The sequence below is a fragment of the Taudactylus pleione genome, unplaced genomic scaffold (assembly GCF_031769625.1).
Source record: "Taudactylus pleione unplaced genomic scaffold, aTauple2 ptg000061l, whole genome shotgun sequence".
Classification (NCBI taxonomy): domain Eukaryota; kingdom Metazoa; phylum Chordata; class Amphibia; order Anura; family Myobatrachidae; genus Taudactylus; species Taudactylus pleione.
This window is the reverse complement of record NW_028284463.1, coordinates 20616975-20643395: the sequence shown is the minus strand read 5'-3', so window position 1 is coordinate 20643395 and position 26421 is coordinate 20616975. Positions and strand designations below refer to the sequence as shown.

Below are 26421 nucleotides of genomic sequence, written 5' to 3'. Positions count from 1 at the left end.
TCTGTGCCCCCTTATTCCCCCCATGTTTGTATTTATTTATTATTTATATAGCGCATACATATCCCGCAGCGCTTTACAGAGAATATTTGACCATGCACATCAGTCCCTGACCCAGTGGAGCTTACACTCTATGTTCCCTATCTCCCCATGTCAGTCTCAGTGCAAAATACCCGGAAACTGTGGAGTAGGACCCCAATTTTTTAAAACTGGGACCCATTTTTTTTTTTTTCATTCAGCGTGATCACCGAGGGAGGTGTCTTAGCGCACACAGAGAGCAGCATTCAAATAAGGTTGCAGACGAGCGACCGCCAATAGACGCAGGAGCAGGCGCTTTTACCGCCACCTCTGCTTCGAGCCTTAATGAGGTCATTGCAAAGTCACCAAGAGAAAAAAAGAAAGAAAGAAAGGCCAGGAGGAAAGTCCGGATCAATAGAGAATGGGATGAGAGGGTCAGCTCCACGTTAGAGAGAAGAGTTTATTACACCTTATCATTAGAGGCAGACCGATCACTAGGTGAGAATCTACGTCAATATCCTGGATTTACGTAGAACTTACAGTAGATACCACCTTAGGCTGAATATGGGTTTTGTCCGAGAAAAGCTCTGAAACATGGCATATGTAAGCCAGAGACCATGGCTCCCACACTCCACTATCCAGAGAACCAGAAGAAGCAGATTTTTTTTTTTATATTATTGTAAGAAACTTCAACTTCACTTAATCCAAAAGGTGCGAAAGGAGGTTGCTGTAAATTAGTCAAGAATAAATTCAAATCAGGAAGGTGCTGCTAGTGGGGGGTCTGACTGGGGCGGCACCCCTGTCAAACCGTAACACAGGTGTAATAAGGAGAGCTCGGGGGGGGGGGGGGGGGGGGGACAGACAGCTTTTGTGGAGCAGAATGTTGCGCGTGCTGCATGCATTGCAAAAAAATAAAAGTCTGCATGTCCAGTAAAAGTGCCACCTTATTCTGAGAGGAGGCAGAAATAACCATTAAAAAAACTCAATTATCCAATCCGTCCTGCAAAAATAAGTAGTTAGTGAAAAACATCTCACACCAAATATAAGTAGCCTTTCTAGCAGTGAGCCCTACACAACAGTGTATGGAAATCACCAGGTGGAAAATGTCTCCTGTCCGGATGTAGTTATAAGGCTATTGTTCACGATCCCGACGCCGGCTAAGGAGTTATGACGGGCGTCAAGATACCGATGCCTATCATAATTCCGACGCCGGAGTACAGAACGCCGCGGGCCTGATCAAGGCAAGTACAGCCGCCCGTTCTGTTAGCCGCGTGGGGGGGGGGGGAGGTTAGGGCGACCCGGGGGGACTTAGGCACCCCCCGGGGAGGGTTAGGCACCCTGAACCCCCCTCCCCTGTGAGGATTAGGTTTAGGGAACTGGGGGGGGGGTTAGTGTTAGGCATTCCTAAAGGCGGGTTAGGGTAAGGAGGGGGTAGAGTACTTACCTCAGCCTGTCGGGATTTCATCCTGTCGGACTCTCCTTGTCAGGATTTGAACCGGCAGCTAAACAGCCGCCGATAATACAATCCCATTCCCTCCTGCCTTAGGGGAAGACAATATGACAATATCTGTGCACCAGGAACGTTTTGGCAAGTCTGTTCCTACCAAAAGCGCCTGGACCCCGTCTCGTTTACCATCTTGAGAACACATGAAAACTTTGACACTTGATGGAACATCTAAATCGCAGTTGATGCATTCTATCGCAGTGTCATCGGTTGACTGAATCCTTATGGGATTTCTCGTTACACCAGATGATCACAGACTAGGGCGTTTAAAAACACTTTTAATTCTATGACATATAGAGGGGAATTCAATATGAAACGTAAACTTCGCTGTCGAAGTTTACGTTTCATATCAGAGCTTTTACCTGGGATAAAGTATCGGGCGCGCGCCCGCTTATCCCCGTATTCAATATGAAACTAACGAAAACGGGACCTAGCGAAGTGGGATTTGCGTAAAGTTACAAAATTTTCCTTAAAAAAAATTGTAGGACCCCCCCTAAAGTTGTAAAAACATGGGGGATCACTATGGGTACCCGAGTTTAAGCCTGCAAATAAAAGTCGGGGATTTAAATAGCCGCAGCAGGTGTTTTTTTCCCAACATTGAAGAAGTGAAGCAGAAGAGCACTTAGGTTATTTTTTTCGTTTTTTTAAGTGGTCCCATCAAATTTGGGGTACATGAAAATGGGTACTAGCATATTTTTATGTCCCTAAAGTAAGTTTTTAAAAATTCTGCAACTATGCACCTGCCGCTATAATTCTATTCTAGAAAACACCTGCCGCATACATGCAGAATAGCCCTGAACCTATTTCCCTATTGTTAAATCCTATTTTTTTTTTCAACTTTTTTTGACACAGTTATCTTTTAAATGTCATTCTCAGGGGTGCAGGCTATTTTTTTTAAGCCTGCACCCCTAAACCCCAATTCTGCACTTTTTTTCGCCACCTATTCAGTGGTGAAAAGTTATCCCCCTTTTTTTCCAAAGACTTTTTGAACCTGCGAAAAGTCTTTGAAATTGAATACAGTGTAAAAGCAAAACCTGCGATAATCACGTCATAGGTGCGAAAACATCGCAAAAACTATGTTTTCGCTCCCATATTGAATTCCCCTAATAATCGCAAGCTTTGCTTCAACTGGACACTAAAGTCACTGAGACTGATAAAGAGTGACAGCTCCCCAGCCCTAAAGGCAGACATACATCGCCCCAATTGTCCATTACCATATGGCAAAGGGATGGTCCTGGCTGAGGCTGTCGAGACCCATCCACCAGAGGAACGACTGACTGCTCCTTGGTCAAGTGATGCTGTGACATGTTACATTTTGATATGAGCTTGATCTCTTTACACCCATAATATTGTAAATTGCATGGCCTTGAAAGTTTGAGAACAAAGAGAACACTAGTCTGTGTAACAAGTCTGCGCTGCTTTTGGGTGTCGAACAAAAGCCCCACAAAGTCAAGCCTCTGGGTAGGACCTAGATTTCTGATAGTTGACCCACCCATGGGCCTCAAAAGTGCCTAAAGCAAGCAAAAGATCATCCATAAAATAGGTTCCTCGCTCTCAACAGAGCAGCCATGGACTTTGTGAGCTCACAGAGCCTTCCCCAGGCAGAAAGGAAGAGCCTGGAATTGGAAATGTTGGTATAGAACCGATCACCTGAGGAGATACTGGTGACCTTTAGTACATTACTTTTCATGCAAGTATCATGGACTGTCATGGAGACTGTGAACTTGTTCTGTTCCATGACATTTATCAAAAAGCTCAGGTTCCATCTTGAACCCTGGGTGTTCAGTCTTGAGGTTGAAAGTGGGAAGAAAGTGTCCATCTTATTCTGGTCAAAGTTCCATTCTGCTCTTCCAACCCTTGAGCTAATTAATGAACGATTGGCTTCCAGCAGAGCTTATTCTGTTGCTTGCACTCCAGAAAAGCCAATGATGATAAATACCCAGGTGGAGATCTGGGATACATCTCTGTTTTAGAATGTCCTCCACCCAGCCACCTGCAGTAAGAGTGAACCATTGACCCCAGGGGCAGAAAGGAACCCAACACAGGTTCACGAAAGGAAGGCAAATTGCCCGTCATGCAAACTTCTTCTGAGGGCATGGAAGCCGGTTTTCCTGTATGCTGTGCACCAGGAGAAACCGAGAACTGCACTTATTGGCTGACTCTCACCTGTACTTCAGCTCAAAAGGAAATAAACCAAGGACATCGGCAATCATAGAAGAGAAAGCAAGCCTGCGATGACAACCGACACAAGCGGAAGTCTGGGGGAAGTAACCCACACCCATCGACCTCCACCTGTACTACCTTCCAAACACCAGAGGCTATGCAGGTCTATTAAGGCCCACTCTGTCGTCAGTGGTTGACCCTAACTACTACACCAGCCAGGAGAGTACACAATGGGGTGGCAGCAGCATGGGAGTCTCCTGATGACCACCTGCAGCATCAGTGACCTCTCTTGAAGGATGTGTGGATCCCCCAGACAATTGCTGCTGCGATCAACATTAAAAAAAAAAAAACCCACACATTTAAAACCGAGGCAGCTTACAGCAGAGTAGGACGGGGTTATAGGAGAGGGAGGAGTTTCATACCATTCTTTTTATTATTTTATATTTTTTTTTAATTAAAAGTGCCAAATCCCTGGCTGAGCCTCTAAATCCCCAAGTTCCATTCTCTCCCATTGGATGAACTAGGAAAATGTGGAAATCCCAATTATGTTTATTTTAAATTGAGGCGTCTAATCATCATTACTTAATTTATATAAAAGCAGGTGTAAATTAACATATCAACATACTTTTGTATAAATTAAATATCAGGGCCATTCATCAAGATCCAAAAATAAGATAAGCTGGTGGAACATTCCCCCTACCCCCCTGTGCCAATGCAATACAACTGCTGCATACCCTGCAGTGGTCGGTCCAATGATCTAGATCTCTAGTTTGCAATCAGAATTGTGGCACATGCTAAATTCGGGGTATATTATTAGATAAATGAAAAAGCACAATGCGAAAATGCCATATAGCCATAAAGAAGCGCCATGCAGTAATTGCCAATCATTCAGCATGAACTCGGCCTGTGTACAAAGAATTTCATCTTCCAAAACTCCTGGCTTCAAAGACATCTGTTATACCCTGCCGTCTGCCACAAACACACGTACACTGGCTAAGCCCAGGGGGAACTACGCTGTCCGACATACCTTGTCATTAGCAGTACAGTGGCTTCTTTACAATTTGCTTTCGGATCCTTTAACACAATCTGGCTATTAATTGGGGGGGGGGGGGGGGGGGGGAGAAAAAAAAAAGAAAAAGTTTAAATTAGATTGGAACAATTCTACTTCAGACCTCAATGCAGGTCAGTGTTCTGAAACATTTTACTGTTGGCTAATGAAACTCTTAGCGCAAACTAGTAGAACAGGATGGGAGAGCCTGTGCCCAGGCAGCTGGAAGTTATCACAGGTAATGTTTAGAAACATCTAACTGCCGAACAACATGTAGAAAGTAACCCAAATAACCAGAGACCATCGATCCCGCCAGACACACTTACTTAGTCAGTGGCTTCTGAGAGACCAGTTCCTTGGCTACACCAAGCAGCATCACAGCAATGGTCTTTGGACTTTCAAACTCTGCCTTGTTTAAATACTCAGTTACCAGATTGTGCACTGCATGGTAACTGCAAGGGAAACAAAATATAGTGAGAGAATTAAGTATCTGACAGTCAGCTATGAATGAAGTGAACCTGTCATGTGAAAGGATCTTCTTAACCTTAAAAATAAAAAACACTTTAATTTATGGTCTCTGTATTTCAAACTTTAGCATACCATTAATTACCACATGGTGGCGCTGTAGCACTGACATTTCACACAGAACTTCTCACCATAAGTCACAATAAAGACTGCAGATTGCAGGTGAAGAAAACATTTACACAGCCCTCTCATTTAGGTTATTAATACGTTTCTCAGAAAAGAGACGGCTGTTAATCCCAAACATAGTGACAGAATGTAAGCTGCTGTATTTAAGAAGGAAAGCACTAAGTGTAGTAACTTTTAGCACATGGACGTTGTGTTATGTGAGCTATTCTGCGTACTTCATATCAGTAAGCATCCAGCTTCTTTGTACCCTGAAGGTAAATTTCCCTCTTCACAGCTGTGACCAAATGGATGACTTTAAGGTGGGTCTCTGTAATGGGTTGGGTACGGGATGGCGGTGCCTAACCCTACCCCTAACCGCAGTACTTACTGCGGGGATGCCGGCAACGGGATTCTGACAGGTGTCGAGATACTGGTGCCGGCATCCCGACTATCAGGATATTGACAGGATCGCTCTGTAAGATACCCACATCAATAACAGGATGATTGCCCATAACACCATAGTATGAAGACTGAGAAATGACATACATACATAAAAACAACCTACATTAATAAAGTCACACATTTGCTTATCTGATTGAAGTCAGTCCTACGAACTAGAGGTTCAGGCATTTCTCTACATTCAGTCTCGAAAGTGAGCTCTCAGCGGTGACTGCAGTTCCAAGGTGGCGTCAAACAGACTTCCAATCAGCTCCTACTAACAGGTAACTAACGCGTTTCACTGTAAATGACTTTCTATGGGATGTAACCAACAGATGCAGATTTGCAATAATTGACCAACCAACAATCATAATGTCTCCAAAACGGGGTCTAATATCTATTTATAATACTAATATACAACTTTGCAGCACCTAAAGAAGGGAGTCCGCTTCAACACAAAACATCACTTCCAAATATCGAGAGTCGACCTTAAGACGAAACATGACTTCCAGTAATCTTTAATTACGACTAACAGATTGCATGTGATGTCATATCCGTTCTTCCAGAAGGCAAAATTAATAAATAGCCAAACCAAGGGAAATATAAAAGCACCTACAGGAAACAAAAGCCATTTCAGGGCAGATGGATTCAATTAGGAATAATAAAATATTAGGAACATGGAGTGAATTACTAATTTAAAAAGCAGGAATAGGTCTGCCTAGAGGGCCTATTATATGGGAATGTTTTTAAAATGTATTAGCCTTTTTGTGGGATAAATTATGATTGTTGATTATTCAATTATTGCAAGTGTGCATCTACTGATTGATATTTCCATGTGGGCCACTAAACTGAAGGGAGACCATATCCCTTGGGAAGTTATCTATAATGAAATGCATCAGGAGTCTCCTGGTTTGTAAATATAAATTCTAAGTCTGTTTGGATTCACACTGAAACTTCAGTCCCTGCATAGAGCTCACTTATGGGACTGGAGGGAGCAGCCCATCTAAACATTAGTTCATATGACTCACTACAATCGGACAAGCGAATGTTATTCTATTCATGTAAAGAGTTTTTATATACATCCAAAGGGGTAAAAAGATGGGAGTTCTATTAAGAAGTGATGTTGCCCATAGCAACCAATCAGATTCCAGGTATTATCTTCTAGAAGGTGTTAGATAAATGAGAAGTAGAATCTTATTGGTTGCTATGGACAATGGGAATCCCCGGAAAGCATATCAGCTAAGGAATAACACATCCATCTGGTAATATGTACAATACTAGTAATTACTTGTGTATGCAGGATTCTGTGTGATTCATTACGCAGTTATTACACTTGTACTTTGTCTTCGACTTGTGACACTGGCACATGCACTCCCATACGCTGTCAGGCGCCATTACTTTGCCCTCCAAATACGTGTGGTACGCTGGTGATAGCTCCAACAGGAAATTCTGCAACCGGTCTCCTGACAAAAACAACATTATTTTGCTTGAGACACAAAACATTTCCCACGGTGCAGATAAAACCATTTATTCAAGCACTTCAGTGATTGTCCAGTGGAGCTTACAATCTAATTTCCCTAGAACAGACACAAACCAAGTAAATTGGGAAACTTTAGACAGAAGCCAAAAAAACTCCAAATATGTCTATGGTATATGTGTACAAGTCTGAAGAATATGGAAACAAATAGGTTTTTTGGTCAACTTACCGTTGAATCCTTTTCTCTTAATCAGGCTGGGGAACACTGGACCATGGGGGGGGATTGTAGGTTGGGGCTGGAGCTGGCACTTAATGAAATGTAGCTTTAAATTCTAAGCTCCTCCCCCCTGCAATCTCACAATTCCAGTACTTCTTTAAAAGAGTTCAGAGGAGTAGCAGGAACCCTGTGAAACTGTGAAAACAACCAAACAAACCAGTAGGGAAAAGACTGGTCAAGATCCAAACACCTCGCACGACTGAGCGTGGAGGGAGGGATCGCAGTGCTCCTCAGCCTGCTTAAGAGAAAAGGATTCAACGGTAAGTTGACCAAAAATCTTAATTTTCTCTTGCAACAATGCTAGGGAACACTGGACAATGGGACGTACCAAAGCCGCCCCCAGGGGAGGGAACGCTCAGGCTGCCTGACCGGAGAACTGTACGCCCAAAGTGGGTGCCGCCGAGGCAAAAAAACAAAACAAATATAATTAAGAGCAACCGTGCGGACATGGGGCCAGATTGCCGCACCATGAACCTGTGCTCTGAAGTCCCGCGTCGCGTTGCCCAAAGATGTGAGTCGCCATAGCAGAAGGCGCTGACAACAGGTCTGGTGGCGGTCAACCTGCACCAAAATAGGCTTGAGTAATGACCAAGCTGGACCAACGTGCAAGGGTCTGCTGAGTAGTCGGCCAACCATGTTCCAACATGTTATAAAACGCGTCATAATAACCCACAGAGAACCGTGCGGCGTACCAAAGACGATGTGTCCAAGGAAATCTGCAGAGCTCAGCCCAACTAGCAGAGCCAGATCATCCCAGTCCCGGGAATTCGCCAAAGGAGGAATAACCGGAAGGACAACATCCGAAACCAATGTCGGCTGGAATCGTAAAACTTGTACGGAGAAACGCTCAATCTACATGGAAGACGAGCAAATACGGAACTATGACGAGGGAAGGCAATAGCCATAAGGAAGGACAACTACCAAGATCCATTGAACGCAACGACTCCAATGGAACCTGTGTGAGAGCCAGGGAGACTAGATTAAGAATCCACGGGTCCACCTGCGGATGAGATGGTGTCAAATACGCAGTACACTGTGCAAAAACAGTCTGGACCCTTGGAAGAAGAGTCAACACAGCTGGAAAGAAAATGACCGGGACAAAACCTGTAACGTCACGAGACAAACTCTGCAACCGGCCTTCCAACCCTTCATAAGGTAGGCCACAAAATGGGAGAGGCAAAAACTTAAATGGTTACACCACAAGAGATAGAGTTTCCAATTCCGGAGGTAAACGCAAGATGGAAACGGGACTCAGCCTAGTACAACTTGCAGCCTAGTACAGACAACGTGAGAGAAAGACCTGCAGCTTTATCACTCCCAGGCACAGAAGGCCAGGTGCGAAAACCAACTCATGAAGTCCCCCGGTAGAAAGAGAGCCTAGTTGCATCGGGTCTGGATGAAGTGAAAGACGCCACCCTGTGCCTACTGGCCTCGGCCGAACAACAGTGTATCATGACCAGCGTAGCCAGACTGGAGCCACCAGGTTTACCCTTACCTGGGAAGCCATAATGCCCCTGGAGACGTGAAGGAACAGTGTGGACTGCGGAAGCAGATGCTCTGGATAAATATTCAACGGAACAGTCAAGGCAGCCATTTGCGGAAGCCAGCGGATACCCGGATCCCATCCAAAACTGTGGAGCCTTGCAAACTTGCCGAGACCCTGAAAACCCCACGTGAAAGGCCTCACTTCCGAGGAGAGGAGATGACAGAGAAACCACTGCCCTGGGAGAAAAGTGATTCTGCTGAAGTAGTACACTGTCCCATGTACCACTACCAGCATAACCGCCACAGAGAGACGGAACAAAGGCTTCCTCCCTGGAAAGACTACAGTATCGCTGCCGCACACATTCGCCTGCCGGAAGACGTACCTATGCCATCACTGGGTCGTTGTCCGACCTACTGCAGTCAGTCCCATCGAACAGCCGAGCCGTTGTGGATGGTGACCCAAAGCCCCAGAGTCGAAAAACAACTTCACGGCACCTCAGCCCAGGAGACTCGCAGCCGTGGCCACCATGAGCCCGTCTGGAAGGATCAAGGAGTGGACATGGAGGAGAAGAACGGAAACTCTTCACCAATGGAGTGTGACGGATGCAGCTATACAGAATAGGAATAGAGACTAGAGAGATGCCATGCAACCCTGTTAAGATTGGAGAATTACACACTGGGATTCCCGTAAGTAGAACCTGGTGTACTGAATGGTCTCCAGGTGGAAACCAACTTGCTCAACAACCGAATGTTCAGCACGGTTAATGAACGAGGCACCGACATAACCGCCAAGACTAAGATTGGTAGGGTCCCAGCACTGTCTGCCGCATGACAACACCACTGGAGAGAGGTGTCGAATGCCACCACCAGACCTGGAGACGCAGACACGAAAGCAAGGAAGGCCTCGCAAACTCGGGATACAGCCCTGATCTGAAAGTACTTGAAATAAGCGGCCGGAGAAGGTCCAAAACTCTGAAGCAGAGATATCCAACCCAAGCAGAACCTCTGAAGAGGACCAAATTGTGATACCTGCTGTGTGCACTATGCGAGGCAGCACTGACTGTTGTGTTGCAAGCACACGGAGCCAGGGCTCCACCGAATGGTAGGGTCTGGAATAGACAAGGAACTGAGTCATGTACCCATTGAGGAAGTAGGACAACCTGCCTCAAACGGAAACTGAAAACACCCGTTCCAGACGTCTAGCGAGGAGGTCTTTGCCTCCATGCTGTGGATCCCGTATCGGAAAGAGTTCATGCGATCTGAACTACCCACCCTTTGGTGCTCACGGCACGAATAGACAAGAGCGGCTGGAACTAGCCAGTTGGCCTGAGAACTAGTAAGTAGATAGACCCCCAGTTTCTGTACCTGATGCGAGAGCGAGAAATGAGCGAGCGAGAGATGAGCGAGCGAGAGATGAGCGAGCGCAAGCGAGATGAGCGAGCGCAAGCGAGATGAGCGAGCGCAAGAGAGATGAGCGAGCGCAAGAGAGATGAGCGAGCGCAAGAGATGAGCCACTGACAGAGAAAGTCAATACTGAACTGTTGATAGTGTAAGGAACAAAGCGGCAAGGAACGCGTATGGGAAGAGTAGAGCCAAAGGGCCCTTTAAGCCAAAGCGGTTGTAGCTGGCAACTTGGAAGCTGCCTGTGCCCAGTTTCGCCTGGCCTCCCACACAGAGCTTGCCGCGCATGTCCTGCCAATGTAGAAGGGAATTCCAGGGCGAATCACTACGAAGCCCCACAAGAAAGTCGGCAGCAGTAGTAACCATAGCTAGCGGATCCCCATTGGATACTGAGCCCCGGCCAGGAAGGGGGTGGGGTGCGTGTGTGTCTCTGTCTGTCTGTCTCTAAACGGCTACCGTGGAAGGTTCTTTCCTTTGGATAATCAATCCACTGGAAGCAACTGTGTAAGGAACAGAGCTCTCCGAAACCGGTGTTGCCTAAACCTCCCCAACGAGACTGGATATTCGCAGAAGGGAAAGTAATGACTTTCCGTCGCCAACTCTTGGACACAACCAGCACAACAGCTTGGGAACTCATAACAAAAACCGCCAACAGAGTGGTGTGCAACACCAATGAGGCAGAAAAGACAGCAGGTCCTATTCCTTCGGGACAGAGCAAGTCTGCGCAAGGTCTTTCCTTTGTGAAACTGCTAATGGGGCCCTGCGCCTCGCACAGCAGAGGATTCCTGCCAAAAAAAAGCTGTGACGCTGCAATACACCGAACCAGACATACCTCGGCTGGGAACTTAACTCTATAGAGAGAACAAAGAGATGAGGGAATACCCAAGCCTGAACTTGGTCTACCTGTGAAGTGCCACGAGCTGCACTAGGGAGTACACCGACCTGCTGAGAGCCCCAGACCACGCAGGTCCTACCCTAGTGGACGCAGCACCCCAGATGCCTAGGCGTCACCAGGTCCATGCCCCCTAGGGCAACTGCTCGTTACCCCACGCATAGGAGAAAACAGCGGCCAAAACTACAGCAAAAATCCTGCATACAAACTCCACACTGTTAGGGCTGTAGCAGGAATCGAACCCACACCGCAGTGCGGCGAGGCAACCACGCCAACCATCCGTGTTGTCAGGGTAGCGGATAGATCCTCTTCAGTAGACGTACCCTGACTTCATCAGTTATTGTCCAATGCCATTAGTCACCATCTATGTGTACATAGAGGGGGTATATAAATCTGTGGCGATTCAGAGAGGGGGTGTATCAGATATTAAACGGATACTACACTTGATCTTAGCCAAAAGGTCAAGAAGCAATGCATGTTGTCAGTTTGCTTCTGTAACATCTGACAGCAGTTGCACCTAAACTCAATTAACTGGTGGTAATTAAAACAGGTAGCCAGTTGTTAGCGAATTAAAACAGGGTTACACAGGCAGCTTAATACAAAAACAAGGGTACTTAGCCTTCAAGGGAGAGGATTTATGCCGAGCAGGAGAATGCAACAGTCCCGGCAGATGCAGGACTCATCCTGGCATCTCATCCTGGCATCCCCTGCTGTCCCCACTGACTGTGCCACTGCTGGAGGGGGAGAGCTGCCCCCTCCAATCTTCACTCTCCCGGGACATCAAGTACTTCCCCGTGTCAGGGAAAACTCCGGTCCAGACCGACTGATCCGGGCAGCCTGAAGCATGCGTGCTCCTCCTGCACCGCCATTCGGGACCGCACCAGCAGCCAGCACCCTCTAAATGTGTCACAGTGTGTGCCAGTCCCCGGGCCCAGGTGGTCTCAACGGAGACCGGAGTGCCGTGAGGGTGGGGTCCCCGCCGAGCGAACCCCCCCCCCGCTGGCGCACTGAACTTGGTTCCATGCCGCCGCTGCACTTCTACAGCACACAGACAATCCTAACTAGAAATAAACATAATATTGCAAAGAAAAATAGAAAACAACTAAGCTACAATAAAGAGCTGCGCAGCAGCCCTCCTACAACGTACCCTACTCCTCAGACACTTCAAGAACACTGGAATTATGGGATTGCAGGGGGGAGGATTTTAGGATTTAAAGCTACAATTCATTAAGTGTCAGCTCCAGCCCCAACCTACAATCCCTCATGGTCCAGTGTTCCCCAGCCTTGCTGCAAGAGAAATTACCAGTATACAGTACCTGGGTCACAGTCGGAAACAACATCCCAGTACTACCGTAGAAGGCAGCAATACCAACCACTGACTTTACTTTCTGTCAGACCAACTCTAATGGTTCTAGCCCAGAGGAAGCTAGTGTTCATTCTATGGTCTTGATCGGACAGGGCGCCGATCAAGATAGTGGGTACATCTGCGCAAGCCTCAGGTGTGCGGCCCAAATAAGGCTGTGGTCTCATGAGAGAGGCATGGCCTGAAATCACGCCCCCCCTTTCCCTCACTTTAGGTCAGGGATGGGGAACCTCAGGCCCGGGGGGCATATAAGGCCCCCGGAATCATTTGGTCTGGTGCTCTGAGTTTTTTTTCTGCTGGCCTCATCTGGCTAATAGGGTGCCTAGAATGGCATCTATGCAGCAGTGCCACCTGGAGTGTCTTAGAAAGCTTCAGATGGTCACACTGCTGCCCTTACAGCTCCCTGGAGAATGCTCCGGGCATTGGTGTAATCACCGGCGATTGTGGCCCCACCCCCGTGTGACATCACATGGAGGGGGCGTGTCCTGCACTGGGCCCGCGAATAATCAAAATGGCCCTCGGCAGAAAAAAGGTTCCCCATACCTGCTTTAGGTGAAGGTGGGCTGCTCCCAAGCTCTCCTCACAGTCCGCTACCCCCCCCCAACTTTTTACCCCCATGGGGGTAAAAAGCCTCATCTCCTCACACACTCCCTCCCGCTAATGATTACTGCCTCATCCCCTCACACACTCCCTCCCGCTAATGATTACTGCCTCATCCCCTCACACACTCCCTACTGTTAATGATTACTGCCTCATCTCCTCACACACTCCCTACTGCTAATGATTACTGCCTCATCTCCTCACACACTCCCTCCCGCTAATGATTACTGCCTCATCCCCTCACACACTCCCTACTGCTAATGATTACTGCCTCATCCCCTCACACACTCCCTACTGCTAATGATTACTGCCTCATCTCCTCACACACTCCCTACTGCTAATGATTACTGCCTCATCTCCTCACACACTCCCTCCCGCTAATGATTACTGCCTCATCCCCTCACACACTCCCTACTGCTAATGATTACTGCCTCATCCCCTCACACACTCCCTACTGCTAATGATTACTGCCTCATCCCCTCACACACTCCCTACTGCTAATGATTACTGCCTCATCTCCTCACACACTCCCTACTGCTAATGATTACTGCCTCATCCCCTCACACACTCCCTACTGCTAATGATTACTGCCTCATCTCCTCACACACTCCCTACTGCTAATGATTACTGCCTCATCCCCTCACACACTCCCTACTGCTAATGATTACTGCCTCATCCCCTCACACACTCCCTCCCGCTAATGATTACTGCCTCATCCCCTCACACACTCCCTCCCGCTAATGATTACTGCCTCATCCCCTCACACACTCCCTCCCGCTAATGATTACTGCCTCATCCCCTCACACACTCCCTCCCGCTAATGATTACTGCCTCATCCCCTCACACACCCTCCCGCTAATGATTACTGCCTCATCCCCTCACACACTCCCTCCCGCTAATGATTACTGCCTCATCCCCTCACACACTCCCTACTGCTAATGATTACTGCCTCATCCCCTCACACACTCCCTACTGCTAATGATTACTGCCTCATCCCCTCACACACTCCCTCCCGCTAATGATTACTGCCTCATCCCCTCACACACTCCCTACTGCTAATGATTACTGCCTCATCCCCTCACACACTCCCTACTGCTAATGATTACTGCCTCATCCCCTCACACACTCCCTACTGCTAATGATTACTGCCTCATCCCCTCACACACTCCCTACTGCTAATGATTACTGCCTCATCCCCTCACACTCCCTACTGCTAATGATTACTGCCTCATCCCCTCACACACTCCCTACTGCTAATGATTACTGCCTCATCCCCTCACACACTCCCTACTGCTAATGATTACTGCCTCATCCCCTCACACACTCCCTACTGCTAATTATTACTGCCTCATCCCCTCACTACATCTCCAGCCTCATCCCCAGTTTTCCCGATACTGCTTCACCATCTCCCCCATTGCATCCACCCATATCCCCTTTAGACTAAGCTCAAACCAGCGTTCTCGTTTCCACGTAATTATTCTAGCTGCTCTCTGTAATAATGTCTATGAATTTATACTGTCTACATTAGTCTGTACTTATTTCTCAGTTTTATCCCCTTGATACTATAATAATAAACAAAGTGCTGATAAACATAGCGCATTTCCGCACGTACGCTAAGCATCAGAGGCATATGCGGCCGCTCACTACAAGTCATCGTCAGTCTGCACTTGCTACAGGGGCATTATATAGGGGCACTGCTACAGGGGCATTATATGGGGGCACTACTATATGATTTCCTTCCTTTCAAATCAAGGGGGTAATGTCGGCGTATCTTAATATAATTTGGGGTAAAAGGTAAAAAAGTTCCTTGACCCCTGATCTAGATGGTTCAATATTCCGTCTCAATGATTGATCTGGAATTAAGAGTTTTCGGCTTTTTGCTTATATCAAACGCTATTACTCCTATTGCGCACGCATTTACCAAATGAGTGAAAGCAATAAGTAGACTGTACACACCTGCTTCTCTAAGCTCGCTGTCTATCTCCGTAAGGTCCAGGTTAAACATGGTCAGCACTCCAACCAGAGCGTTGTCTCTCTGCCGTTTCCAGAACTTGCTCTTGTTGTGGGCATTGCAATGGCAGTTGGAGAGGTTTGTCCAGTGCGAACACTAACGGGGAAAGAAAGTGGTGTAAGAGCCATTACAGAGGATGGGAGAAATTAAAGTGCCGTTATAATATACAGTATAAAGTAATAGGCGGCTTATGAAAACTGGTGCACAGGCGGCTGAGGGCAAACAGCGACATAACCTGTGGCATTTCCGTTCTATCAGCATGAGGAGGGAACCCTGAAGACCAGTGTGGTTTCCCCACCAGCTATAAGTTACACAAACCTGATCTTTTTCCATCTATGGCCCGTATTCAATTTGAAAGACTTTCCGCCTCAATGAAATGTAATAGGTGAAAAAAGTTTCGCCTATGAATAGCAAGCGGAAAAAAGTGCAGAATTGGGGTTTTGGGGTACAACATTGCGGGAACCCCCCTGCAGCCTTAAGACAGTCCCCTAAAGGTAAACTGTCAAGTTTAGAAAAAAAACAACAACTTAAAAACACCTCAAAAATCACTTTCAATTTTGGGGCGAAAAAAAAAAAAAGTTGGGGGACAAAGTTAAAAACTAGCGAACTAGACTCTGGGTGGGGGGGGGTCCCCAAGTATGCCCCAGGTGTTTTTTTTTCATTGCAGATGCTTGCGGCTGGTGGATTCTTCACGGTTTTTAAAACTTTCGTTTAGCAACTTTTAAATATGCTGGCCTCCCCATTATCAAGTACCCCAAATTTGCTGGGATAAATTATTTTCTGCAAAAACCTTCAGAATAGTATTCTGCACCACTTATACAAAAACGCTATTTAGCAGCTATTGAGGCCGTTTAAAAACAACAAATACCTTCAGCAAGCCAAATCGGGGGGTACCATAGGGAACCCCCATGTTAGAGCATCTTTTGGGAGGTGTCAGGCTGATTTGCCCAAATCTGACAGTACTTTCCGCTTGTTTAAGATTCGCCGGGTCCCGTTTTCGCATACTTTCAAATTGAATACGGGGATACGCGGGCGACACTTTTTCTCCTGCAAAACACGCAATGTAGGCGAAAAGTCCGGGAGGCGGAAAAGTATCGCGGGTCCACTCAAATTGAACACGGTTCTATATAGATATACTGTGTTATATCAACAAACAGGAAAGGGATTGTTTTTGAACTTCCCGTAAAATCTTTTTCTTTTTCGATGCTCTCAAAAGAGAGACACCCAGGAGCGGGCTATATTACAACACCCCAGGAGGCATTGGGAGAGTTCTATCCCTTGATTGAGGTTGTCAGTCTCTTCCCCTATGAAGTGCACAGAGCGGTGGTACAGACAGTACTGCTGTTCTTGGGAATATGCCCACCTAAAGGAAAAGGGGGTACGATGATTTGGGCACACCCCCAAAGACAGCGTGCCCACGCCCCTTTTAGCAGATCATGCAGCACCTACAGAGGGCCCCAGTATTCCAAACAGGGCTTGGCTGTGCCCCTGTAATACCTGGGACCCTACAGCTCTTTAATTCCCTGGTGCAGCAATGTCCTAACTGACAGCTTCAGTCTCTCCCATCAGCCTTCTCTCCCTCTATATACAGTCAAGTGGATAAATATTGGGACATTGACAGAATTTTTATATTTTGGCCTCTATTCACCACAATGGCTTTGAAATTTAACAAACAAGATGTGCTTTAACTGCAGACTTTCAGATTTAATTTGAGGATAATTACATCCAAATCAGGTGAACGGTGTAGGAATTACAACGGTTTCTATATGTGCATCCCACTTTTTAAGGGGCCAAAAGTAATGGGACTATCAACTCAAAAGCTATTTCATGGATAGGTGGGGGCTATTCCCTCGTTATTTCATTATCAAGCAAGCAGGTAAAAGGTCTGGAGTTGATTCTAGGCGTGACATTTGCATTTGGAATCAGTTGCTGTCGACTCTCAATATGAGATCCAAAGAGCTTTAACTATCAGTGAAGCAAGCCATCATTAGGCTGAAAAATCAAAACAAATCCATCAGAGAGATAGCAAAAACATTAGGTGTGGCCAAATCAACTGTTTGGAACATTCTTAAAAAGAAAGAACGCACCGGAGAGCTCAGCAACACCAAAAGACCCGGAAGACCACGGAAAACAACTGTGGTGGATGACAGAAGAATTATTTCCCTGGTGAAGAAAAACCCCTTCACAACAGTTGGCCAAATCAAGAACACTCTCCAGGAGGTAGGTGTATATGTGTCAAAGTAAACAATCAAGAGAAGACTTCACAAGAGTCAATATAGAGGGTTCACCACAAGATGTAAACCATTGGTGAGCCTCAAAAACAGGAAGACCAGATTAGAGTTTGCCAAACAACATCTAAAAAAGCCATTACAGTTCTGGAACAACATCCTATGGACAGATGAGACAAAGATCAACTTGTACCAGAGTGATGGCAAGAGAAGAGTATGGAGAAGGAAAGCAACTGCTCATGATCCAAAACATACCAACTCATCGGTGAAGCATGGTGGTGGTAGTGTCATGGCGTGGGCATGTATGGCTGCCAGTGGAACTGGTTCCCTTGTATTTATTGATGATGTGACTGCTGACAAAAGCAGCAGAATGAATTCTGAAGTGTTTCGGGCAATATTATATGCTCATATTCAGTCAAATGCTTCAGAACTCATTGGATGGCGCTTCACAGCGCAGATGGACAATGACCCGCAGCATACTGCAAAAGCAAGCAAAGAGTTTTTTAAGGCTAAAAAGTGGAATGTTATGCAATGGCCAAGTCAATCCCCTGACCTGAATCCGATTGAGCATGCATTTCACTTGATGAAGACAAAACCGAAGGGAAAATGCCCCAAGTACAAGCAGGAACTGAAGACATTTGCAGTAGAGGCCTGGCAGAACATCACCAGGGATGAAACCCAGCGTCTGGTGATGTCTATGCGTTCCAGACTTCAGGCTGTAATTGCCTGCAAAGGATTTGCAACAAAGTATTAAAAAATGAAAGTTAGATTTAGGATTGTTTAGTTTGTCCCATTACTTTTGGCCCCTTAAAAAGTGGGAGGCACATATAGAAACCGTTGTAATTCCTACACCGTTCACCTGATTTGGATGTAATTACCCTCAAATTAAATCTGAAAGTCTGCAGGTAAAGCACATCTTGTTTGTTTCATTTCAAAGCCATTGTGGTGGTGAATAGAGGCCAAAATATGAAAGTTCTGTCAATGTCCCAATATTTATGCACCTGACTGTAATAATTCTATCCACAGCACAAGCACATAAAACAACGCAGCAGCTATGGGTAAGATTAGCTTTACCTCGGAAGCAGGTTTGTCACATAAGTAGCAGTAGCACTCGGCACAGAAGCTGGCATTCTCTTCCATTGGGACCTGTGTCTCTTGCTCAAAGCGTCTGGAAGAGACAGAAACATTGCACAGTTACAGCCATTACCACACCATGGCTGTACAATACTCTCCTCATATTGTTTTCTCCTTACGCAAAAGGGTGCGTAGAGCAATCGTATCTGGCGTGCGGCATCACACGGGCTCTCTTGCTGAAGGTAATGGCAAGTTCCTCATCCAGCACTTCTAAGGCCTTCTTCTCTTCCACAAGCGAGCCATCTGTGAGTATCAATAGGAAACATAGGACTTTACAAGAAGCCTATTTGATATATGATGAACATATTAATATACATACACTAATGGTCAAAAGTTGTTATTGAATTGTATGCAGTTTGATACCTCAATGTACTCTGACATTAAAGCATTTAACACAAACAATTGCAGATTAAATAATCACAGAACCATTTTCATAAACGCCTGACTCAGAGTAGCCACCTTCTGCAGATGTAGCCGCTGAACACCCGCGTGGCATTCCTCCTACAGTGGCAACCAAACGGTCATGCTCCAAACTCTAAAAACTACCTTTTTACCTCTCCGGTGTCTTTCCCGGCTAGCACTGACGTCCGTTCGCGTTGTGCATCACTCTCGAATAGCACAGAGGTCCACTCATGCTGCACGTCGCTCCCTGCTGGTACCGAGGTCTGTCTGTGCTGTTCCTGCCCACGGGAAGTTTGTATCCTCCCTGAGCTCGCCTTAGGACACCTACATTACAGTTTTACAGGTGTACCACCCGTCAAACTCCCCACTTGCCGCTGCGAGTGTGGAGATGGCACCCCGCAGCCCCTTGCTCACAGCGTGTCTCTAGCGTTCCCGCTAGGTTGTTCCAGCGGGGCGCCACGCCATGCCCTATTTCTGAAGGGCAGAAAGCACCCTACCCTCCAGCGCGGCGCCCCGCTGAAACAGCCTGCGGGTTCTGTCCTCCACCCGCGGGCCGCAGTGTCCCGCGGGTGGGTAAACGGCAGAGCAGCGGTCACCGCCGGTGAATGGATGCACCCGGTGTCCATTCACAGTGACCGCGACGATTGGGGGCTGCCCGGAATGTCCGTAAGTGCCAGGCACGCCCCCAAGAGTGACGAAAACGGGACACAAGACATGCCCCCTTTTTGTTGGTCACGCCCCTTTTCGGGCACGAGAGCGCAGAAGTGCCCTTGCCCTAGAGTGAACACTATGGCCCTGATTCAGAGCAGGACGCTCTGACAGAGCGCTCGCATCGGAATCAGGGCCGGTCTTTTTTTTTTTTGGAATGGCCTCCTGGCGAGTGGCCAGGAAGATGGTCACGATGGTCAAGACCATCGGGCTTACGACGAGACCCTTGTGGTAGGGTCTAGTTGCCGCAAGCCCCAGAGAGATTTCGGCTCTAACAAAGCCGAAATCTCTCCCACTGACATCACTCGTGATGTCAGTAGGGTCGCCCCCAAACGGAGGCGTTCACATGGGAACGCCTCCGTTTGGGCAGCCACTCCCCCGGCCCGCCCACCAAAGGGGGCGAGCTGTCACTCAACATCGACAGCTCGCCCCCTTTGTTGTGAGAGCCGGAGTGACGGAGTGCCCGTCACTATCCAGGTCTCGCGCACGACGGAGCCGGCTCCGTCGTGCGCATGCGCACTAGCCCACCATCGACACGGTTGCGAGCACACAGCGCTTGCGGCAGGGTCTGAATCAGGCCCTATGTCTCCTTAGCATGATGTTACACAGGCTGCATGCCACAGTTCTCTTCAGAACCACAGAATAGACACAGCCTTGTTGGACTCGGGTCACCTGACGCTCTTCCTTCACTCAGATCACTGCTCCCAAACCAGCTGCTCGCAGCATCCAATCGCTGGGGATTTCCTGACTGGCTCCCACTGCCACTACGTAGTTGCTTCTGCTGAAGTTCCGGTTCTGTGCAGAGCTCCCAGGTACTCTGTATCTGAACGGTTCCAGTCCCAAGTCTGGGTACTCCAGTCTCCAATTCCATCCGCACTCCAGTCTGTTAATTCTACTAAGACTTGTTCCTACCTACCACCATCGGTCCCATCCGATGTCTCCAAACATCGGTCCCATCCGATATCTTTGGGTCTGTCAGAGCTTCCTCCAGCTTCCAAGTGCCTTTTCATGGAGTAGGTAACTGTGCTCACTGCCACCTTCCCTTTCTTTGAATTTCTCTAAAGGAAAGCCCTACACACTTATGGGTTATAATGGTCTAGCTGTCCTCCTTTGCCAACCGTCTTTTTTATAGCCATCATGTGCAATACTGTCCATATAATGCTTCAGAGGGTGCAACAACAGTCTGTTCCAAATCTGCTTTTATACAGACAGGATTTGTAATCAGACGTTAGGACACCTGTAGGAATTGCCTGCATCAACTTTCAAGGCTTCCATCGCTGCAGAACTGTATGTTCTTAACACTCTACTTGAAAAGGCCTCTTTCTAGAACTGATTATTTTTCAGTTTTTGCTAATCTAAACTTTTTTTTTTTTTTTTATTATTATTTCTTATTACTATTATTATTATTGTTTAACTTTGTACCATTTCAGGTTATTCACTGGACCTGGATTTCTTAAATTACAATGAAAACTGGGGGTGTCGTAAAACTTTTGATGGATAGTGTATAAACACAAATACAGACACTGGAATTTTCCTATAACCACCCCAGTTCCTTATTTCAATGGCACAATATCTACCGACAATTAATATATTGTTATTTTATTTTACTATAGTTTTATATTAGATGCAAACATTATTAAAAACAGTGACGTTTTAAGAAAAGAGAGTGCACCGAGCATAAATTTGCCCATTATTAAAAATAAATAAAACTATTCTGACTACTTACCAGCTGCATCTTCTATCAATAACACAGAGTTACCCAGTCCCAATGTCACATCGCCTTCGTCATCGCTAATTACTATCACGCTCACTTCCGGAAGGGCTGCTTCAAGAGCCTCATTCTCCTCACAGGGAGCCTCGCCGCCAGTTCTCATTGTGACTGATGGCCAAAAGAAAATATATATACAGGTTTTTGAGAATAGCTAAATTTAGTAGTATACGTCCATTATGTGCTATGGACATGAATATGGAAATGAAGAGTCAAATGTATTTTTATCCAGCATAAAACACCCCTGGGTCGGTCATTGGACTTGGGGCCCGATTCAGAGTACACTAATGCCTGCCGCTGCGCGTGTGTGTGTACGTAGCTGCTGTGCGAACACATGAAAATGTCTCAGCTGCCGGGATTTGTATCGGAACACCCACTTGCGGCTTTGCAAGTTCAAACATCTGCGTACCAAGACGCAGCATTGATTGCAGATCATACGGTTATCACAGTCCTGAGCTACTCTACGGCTACTCAGAATGGCCATGGAAACTGAGACGCTGGAGCCATTTTCACTGCGTACGGGTTCGCGGATGCAGGCTGTGACAAGCCCAGAAAATGGTCAGGACATACCAGCATTCGTGGCCCCGTTACCTCCCACAATCGCTCCCTGTCAATTACACTGCAAGTAAAAAGTTGCTGCGAGTGACTACGGTAATGTACCTTGACACATGCGCATTGCAACACAATCACATGTGCAGCTTATCGATACCTGCGAAAACATAAGCATTGAGTACATCTATGAATAAGGCCCTTAGTTCTGAGCATGGAAGAACCAATGTGGAAATCAGGAAAAAGAGAGGAACATCTTGCACAAAACAATTTATGATCCCAAATAGCTAGTTGTAGTTTGGCCTTACCGAAGCCATAAGGGGCTTTTTTCATTAGGCAACCTGAAAAACGGTGCCCGCACTGAACGGCGTGAACTGAACGTCATTCAGTGCAGGAGACCGACCTCCTATCTGTGAACATGTGGAACCTGACGATCGTCGTCAGGTTGACCAGCATGTTCCACAGATAGTCGGGGTCAACAAGGACGCAGTGTGCACGCGCATCGCTGGTCCTTACAGGCTACCATTAGACATATTCCAGAACAATCCGACCAAAATCTCCTGGTTTTGGTGGGATTGTTCAAAAAGTTGTCTAATGGATAGGCCCCTTTAGATTTCATGCGGCCACACATGTATTGATCATAAGCTGCTCACACACCTAAAGATGATCTTTCCAACCAGTCAACTAGTTGGCTGGTTGGAAAGAAACCTGGTAATGTATGGGAGCATCTACTGATTGCCATTTGCTCCCCAACATTTCCAAAGCTTCTTTCCAACCAGCCAACTAGTTGACTGGTTGGAAAGATCATCTTTAGGCGCGTGGTCCCAATGCAGTCCGCAGGCCCAATAATAATGAGTCCTTACTTAATTGCATCATTTTCAAGTATGTTTGTACATTTGATTGGCAGGTCTGCATGTGTGTGACCAGACCTGATCTAATTTGACCGATCCACATGGGTTGAAATTGGAAAGTTGGCACTATATTGTCCATGTGTAGCTGGGGCGCAGGCGGACTTCTCTATGTGCCTAGAAGACAATATGTCAGAGAATGGGTGATCACATATAATTAGCTATTTAAAATGGGTGACGATGGATGCTTTGGCCCCTGGGAGGGACTGACACACAGCTATATAGACAGTTGTACTGGTTTTGTCCACAACTGAGGGGACTTGATCAGGGCTACACCGCAGCAGTCAGACATGGAATAAAGGGAGAGAGGGCTTTCTCATAGAGGGTGTGTGCAACTGTGTGCTCCCAACATAGGTGGACACCAGGGGGGTTAAGCCCCTGCAGCTATTAGGGGGCCTCACCTGTGTGCAGATGATTGCAAAGTGTCTCCTTATGTGCAGTGTCTGATATGAGATAGATAGATAGATAGATAGAATAAATAAATAAGATAGTCCTAAAACTGCCAGGTACTAGATACAGGTTCAAATGCATATACTGAAAAAATAGTGCTCCAGGTCCATAAAAAGTTTCAAAGCTGTATTTAGATCACCGTTTCAAAGCAGACACTTATTCATCAGGATCACAACAATGACTGTGATCATGATGAATAAAGCATCTGTTTTGAAACACTGATCTAAATAATACAGCTTTGAAACTCTTAATGGACCTGGAGCGCCACATACAGAATCCGTGTAGGCGGCACTCATACGCTTGCAATATTCAGTGAATGCTGGTGTTCATCATCACCATTCCTGGGAACGTGTCTCCTGTCTGATTGTATGTGATTGACAATAACCACCAGCATTTATTGAATTATTGGAAGCCTCAGAGTGCCGTTCACATTCACATGTGGGGGTCCCATACTCAGATAGGAAGGCACTGAGCCCCTCTTACCACATCGTAAAGGTACATTAGTGCTGGATGTCACGATTAATGTCTGTGCACTCACCAGGCTGGATGTCACTATTAATGTCTGTGCACTCACCAGGTTTTTTGAGCCAAAAACAAATGTATTGACTCAGATGTACATCTCTAGGGTAGAAGTGGACATTTCGGTCCTCTGAGAGACCGATGTCAGGACAGTCCAGCAAAGATAATAGCAAGAAGGTCCTTTCCCTGCTGGACTGTCCTGACAAAGGTCTCTCAAAGGACCGAAATGTCCACTTCTACCCCAGAGATGTACACACGCCTTATTATCTATCATTGTGTAATACACAAACCTAAATAACTGGTAAGCAGCACATCTGTTGTGGACTATAAAGTGAGCAGTGCTGATCCCATTTTATATATATATATATACACATACATAATACACACTCCGTGATAACCAGCTTATGGTGGTCCCAGCATGCGGCTACTTTAACATTTTACATCAGACAGATTTTGAGGAACTGCTGGACGGCTGACTAGTAGTATGGCATGCTGGGACTTGTGGTGCGACACATGGAGGACGTGTCATGTATGTAAGACGCATGTATATATTAGGGGTGCGGCGGAGTTCTCACCTCCCGGGCTCCGTACCCTCCCTCTCCCGGTTGGATGTCTCTCCCCGCCACCGAGTTCAACTAAAACTTCGCGCGCCGCCCACAGCAGCTTCCGTTTCCCTGGCGGTGACGCACTTCCGCTCTGTTGCCGTGGCAACGAATGCAGGGCTGAGAGAGTGGTACCCCTAGTTGTCAGAGTACCACTACCCGGCCTCTGCCCCGGCTCCTGTGCTCACTGACGCACTGTATAGCCGCATCATGTATGTTCCCTGACACTCTCACGTCACATATGCTAGAAGTAGGTGACGTCATGCATGCTTGAAGGGGACGTCACACATGTTGGGAGAGGACATCACACATGCTGGAAGGAGACATGATATCACACATGCTTGAAGGTGACATCACACATGGTGGAAGGTGACATCACACCTGTTGGAAGGGACATCACACATGCTGGAAGGAGACATCACACATGCTTGAAGGTGACGTCACACACGCTGGAAGGTAACATACATGCTACAATTAGGTGACGTCACACATGTTGAAAGGGGACATCACTCATGCTGGAAGGAGACATGATATCACACATGGTGGAAGGTGACATCACACCTGTTGGAAGGGGACATCACACCTGTTGGAAGGGGACTTCACACATGATGGAAGGTGACATCACACATGCTGGAATGGTATATTACACATGATGGAAGGGGACATCACATGCTACATTTAGGTGACATCACACATGTTGGAAAGGGATATCACATGCTGGATGGTGTCATCACATGCTGGAAGGAGACATCACACATGCTGGAAGGTGACATCACACATGTTAGAAGGAGACATCACACATGATGGAAGGGAACATCACACCTGTTGGAAGGGGACTTCACACATGATGGAAGGTGACATCACACATGTTAGAAGGGGACATCACACATGATGGAAGGGAACATCACACCTGTTGGAAGGGGACTTCACACATGATGGAAGGTGACATCACACATGCTGGAATGGTATATTACACACGCTGGAAGGTGACATACATGCAACATTTTGGTGACATCACACATCTGGAAGGTTACATCACAACTGTTGAAAGGGGACATCACTCATGCTGGAAGGAGACATGACATCACACATGCTTGAAGGTGACATCACACATGCTGGATGGTGTCATCACATGCTGGAAGGAGACATCACACATGCTGGAGGGTGACATCACACATGCTGTAAGGTGACATCACATGCTGGAAGAAGACATCACACATGCTGGAAGGAGACATCACACATGCTGGAATGGTATATTACACACGCTGGAAGGTGACATACATGCTACATTTAGGTGACGTCACACATGCTGGAAGGTGACATCACACATGGTGGAAGGTGACATCACTCATGCTGGAAGGAGACATCACACATGCTTGAAGGTGACGTCACACATGCTGGAATGGGATATTACACACGCTGGAAGATGACATTATACATGCTAGAATTAGGTGACATCACACATCTGGAAGGTGACATCACACATGTTGAAAGGGAATATCGCACATGGTTGAAGGTGACCTAACACTTGCTGTAAGGTAACATCACACCTGTTGGAAGGGGACATCACACCTGTTGGAAGGGGACATCACACATGATGGAAGGAGACATGATATCACACATGCTGGAGGGTGACATCACACATGTTGGAAGGGGACATCACACCTGTTGGGAGAGGACATCACACATGCTGGAAGGAGACATGATATCACACATGCTTGAAGGTGACATCACACCTGTTGGAAGGGACATCACACATGCTGGAATGGGATATCACACACGCTGGAAGGTAACATACATGCTACAATTAGGTGACGTCACACATGTTGAAAGGAGACATGATATCACA

General features: G+C 46.7%; 1 protein-coding gene across 1 annotated transcript in view; it reads right to left on the bottom strand.

Annotated features, from left to right (window-relative positions):
• LOC148535137 (uncharacterized) overlaps positions 1-24702 on the bottom strand; it is a 53873-nt gene extending 29171 nt beyond the window's left edge. The window contains exons 1-8 of the mRNA XM_088464817.1: positions 24546-24702; positions 21503-21655; positions 18786-18909; positions 18607-18700; positions 15250-15400; positions 7087-7261; positions 5057-5182; positions 4710-4772 (exon numbers count right to left, since the gene is read on the bottom strand). Of these exons, the coding sequence (XP_088320943.1) occupies positions 4710-4772; positions 5057-5182; positions 7087-7261; positions 15250-15400; positions 18607-18700; positions 18786-18909; positions 21503-21650 (881 nt within the window). The 5' untranslated portion in view covers positions 21651-21655; positions 24546-24702. The remainder of the gene's footprint in view (positions 1-4709; positions 4773-5056; positions 5183-7086; positions 7262-15249; positions 15401-18606; positions 18701-18785; positions 18910-21502; positions 21656-24545) is intronic.
• Positions 24703-26421: the final 1719 nt, after the last annotated feature.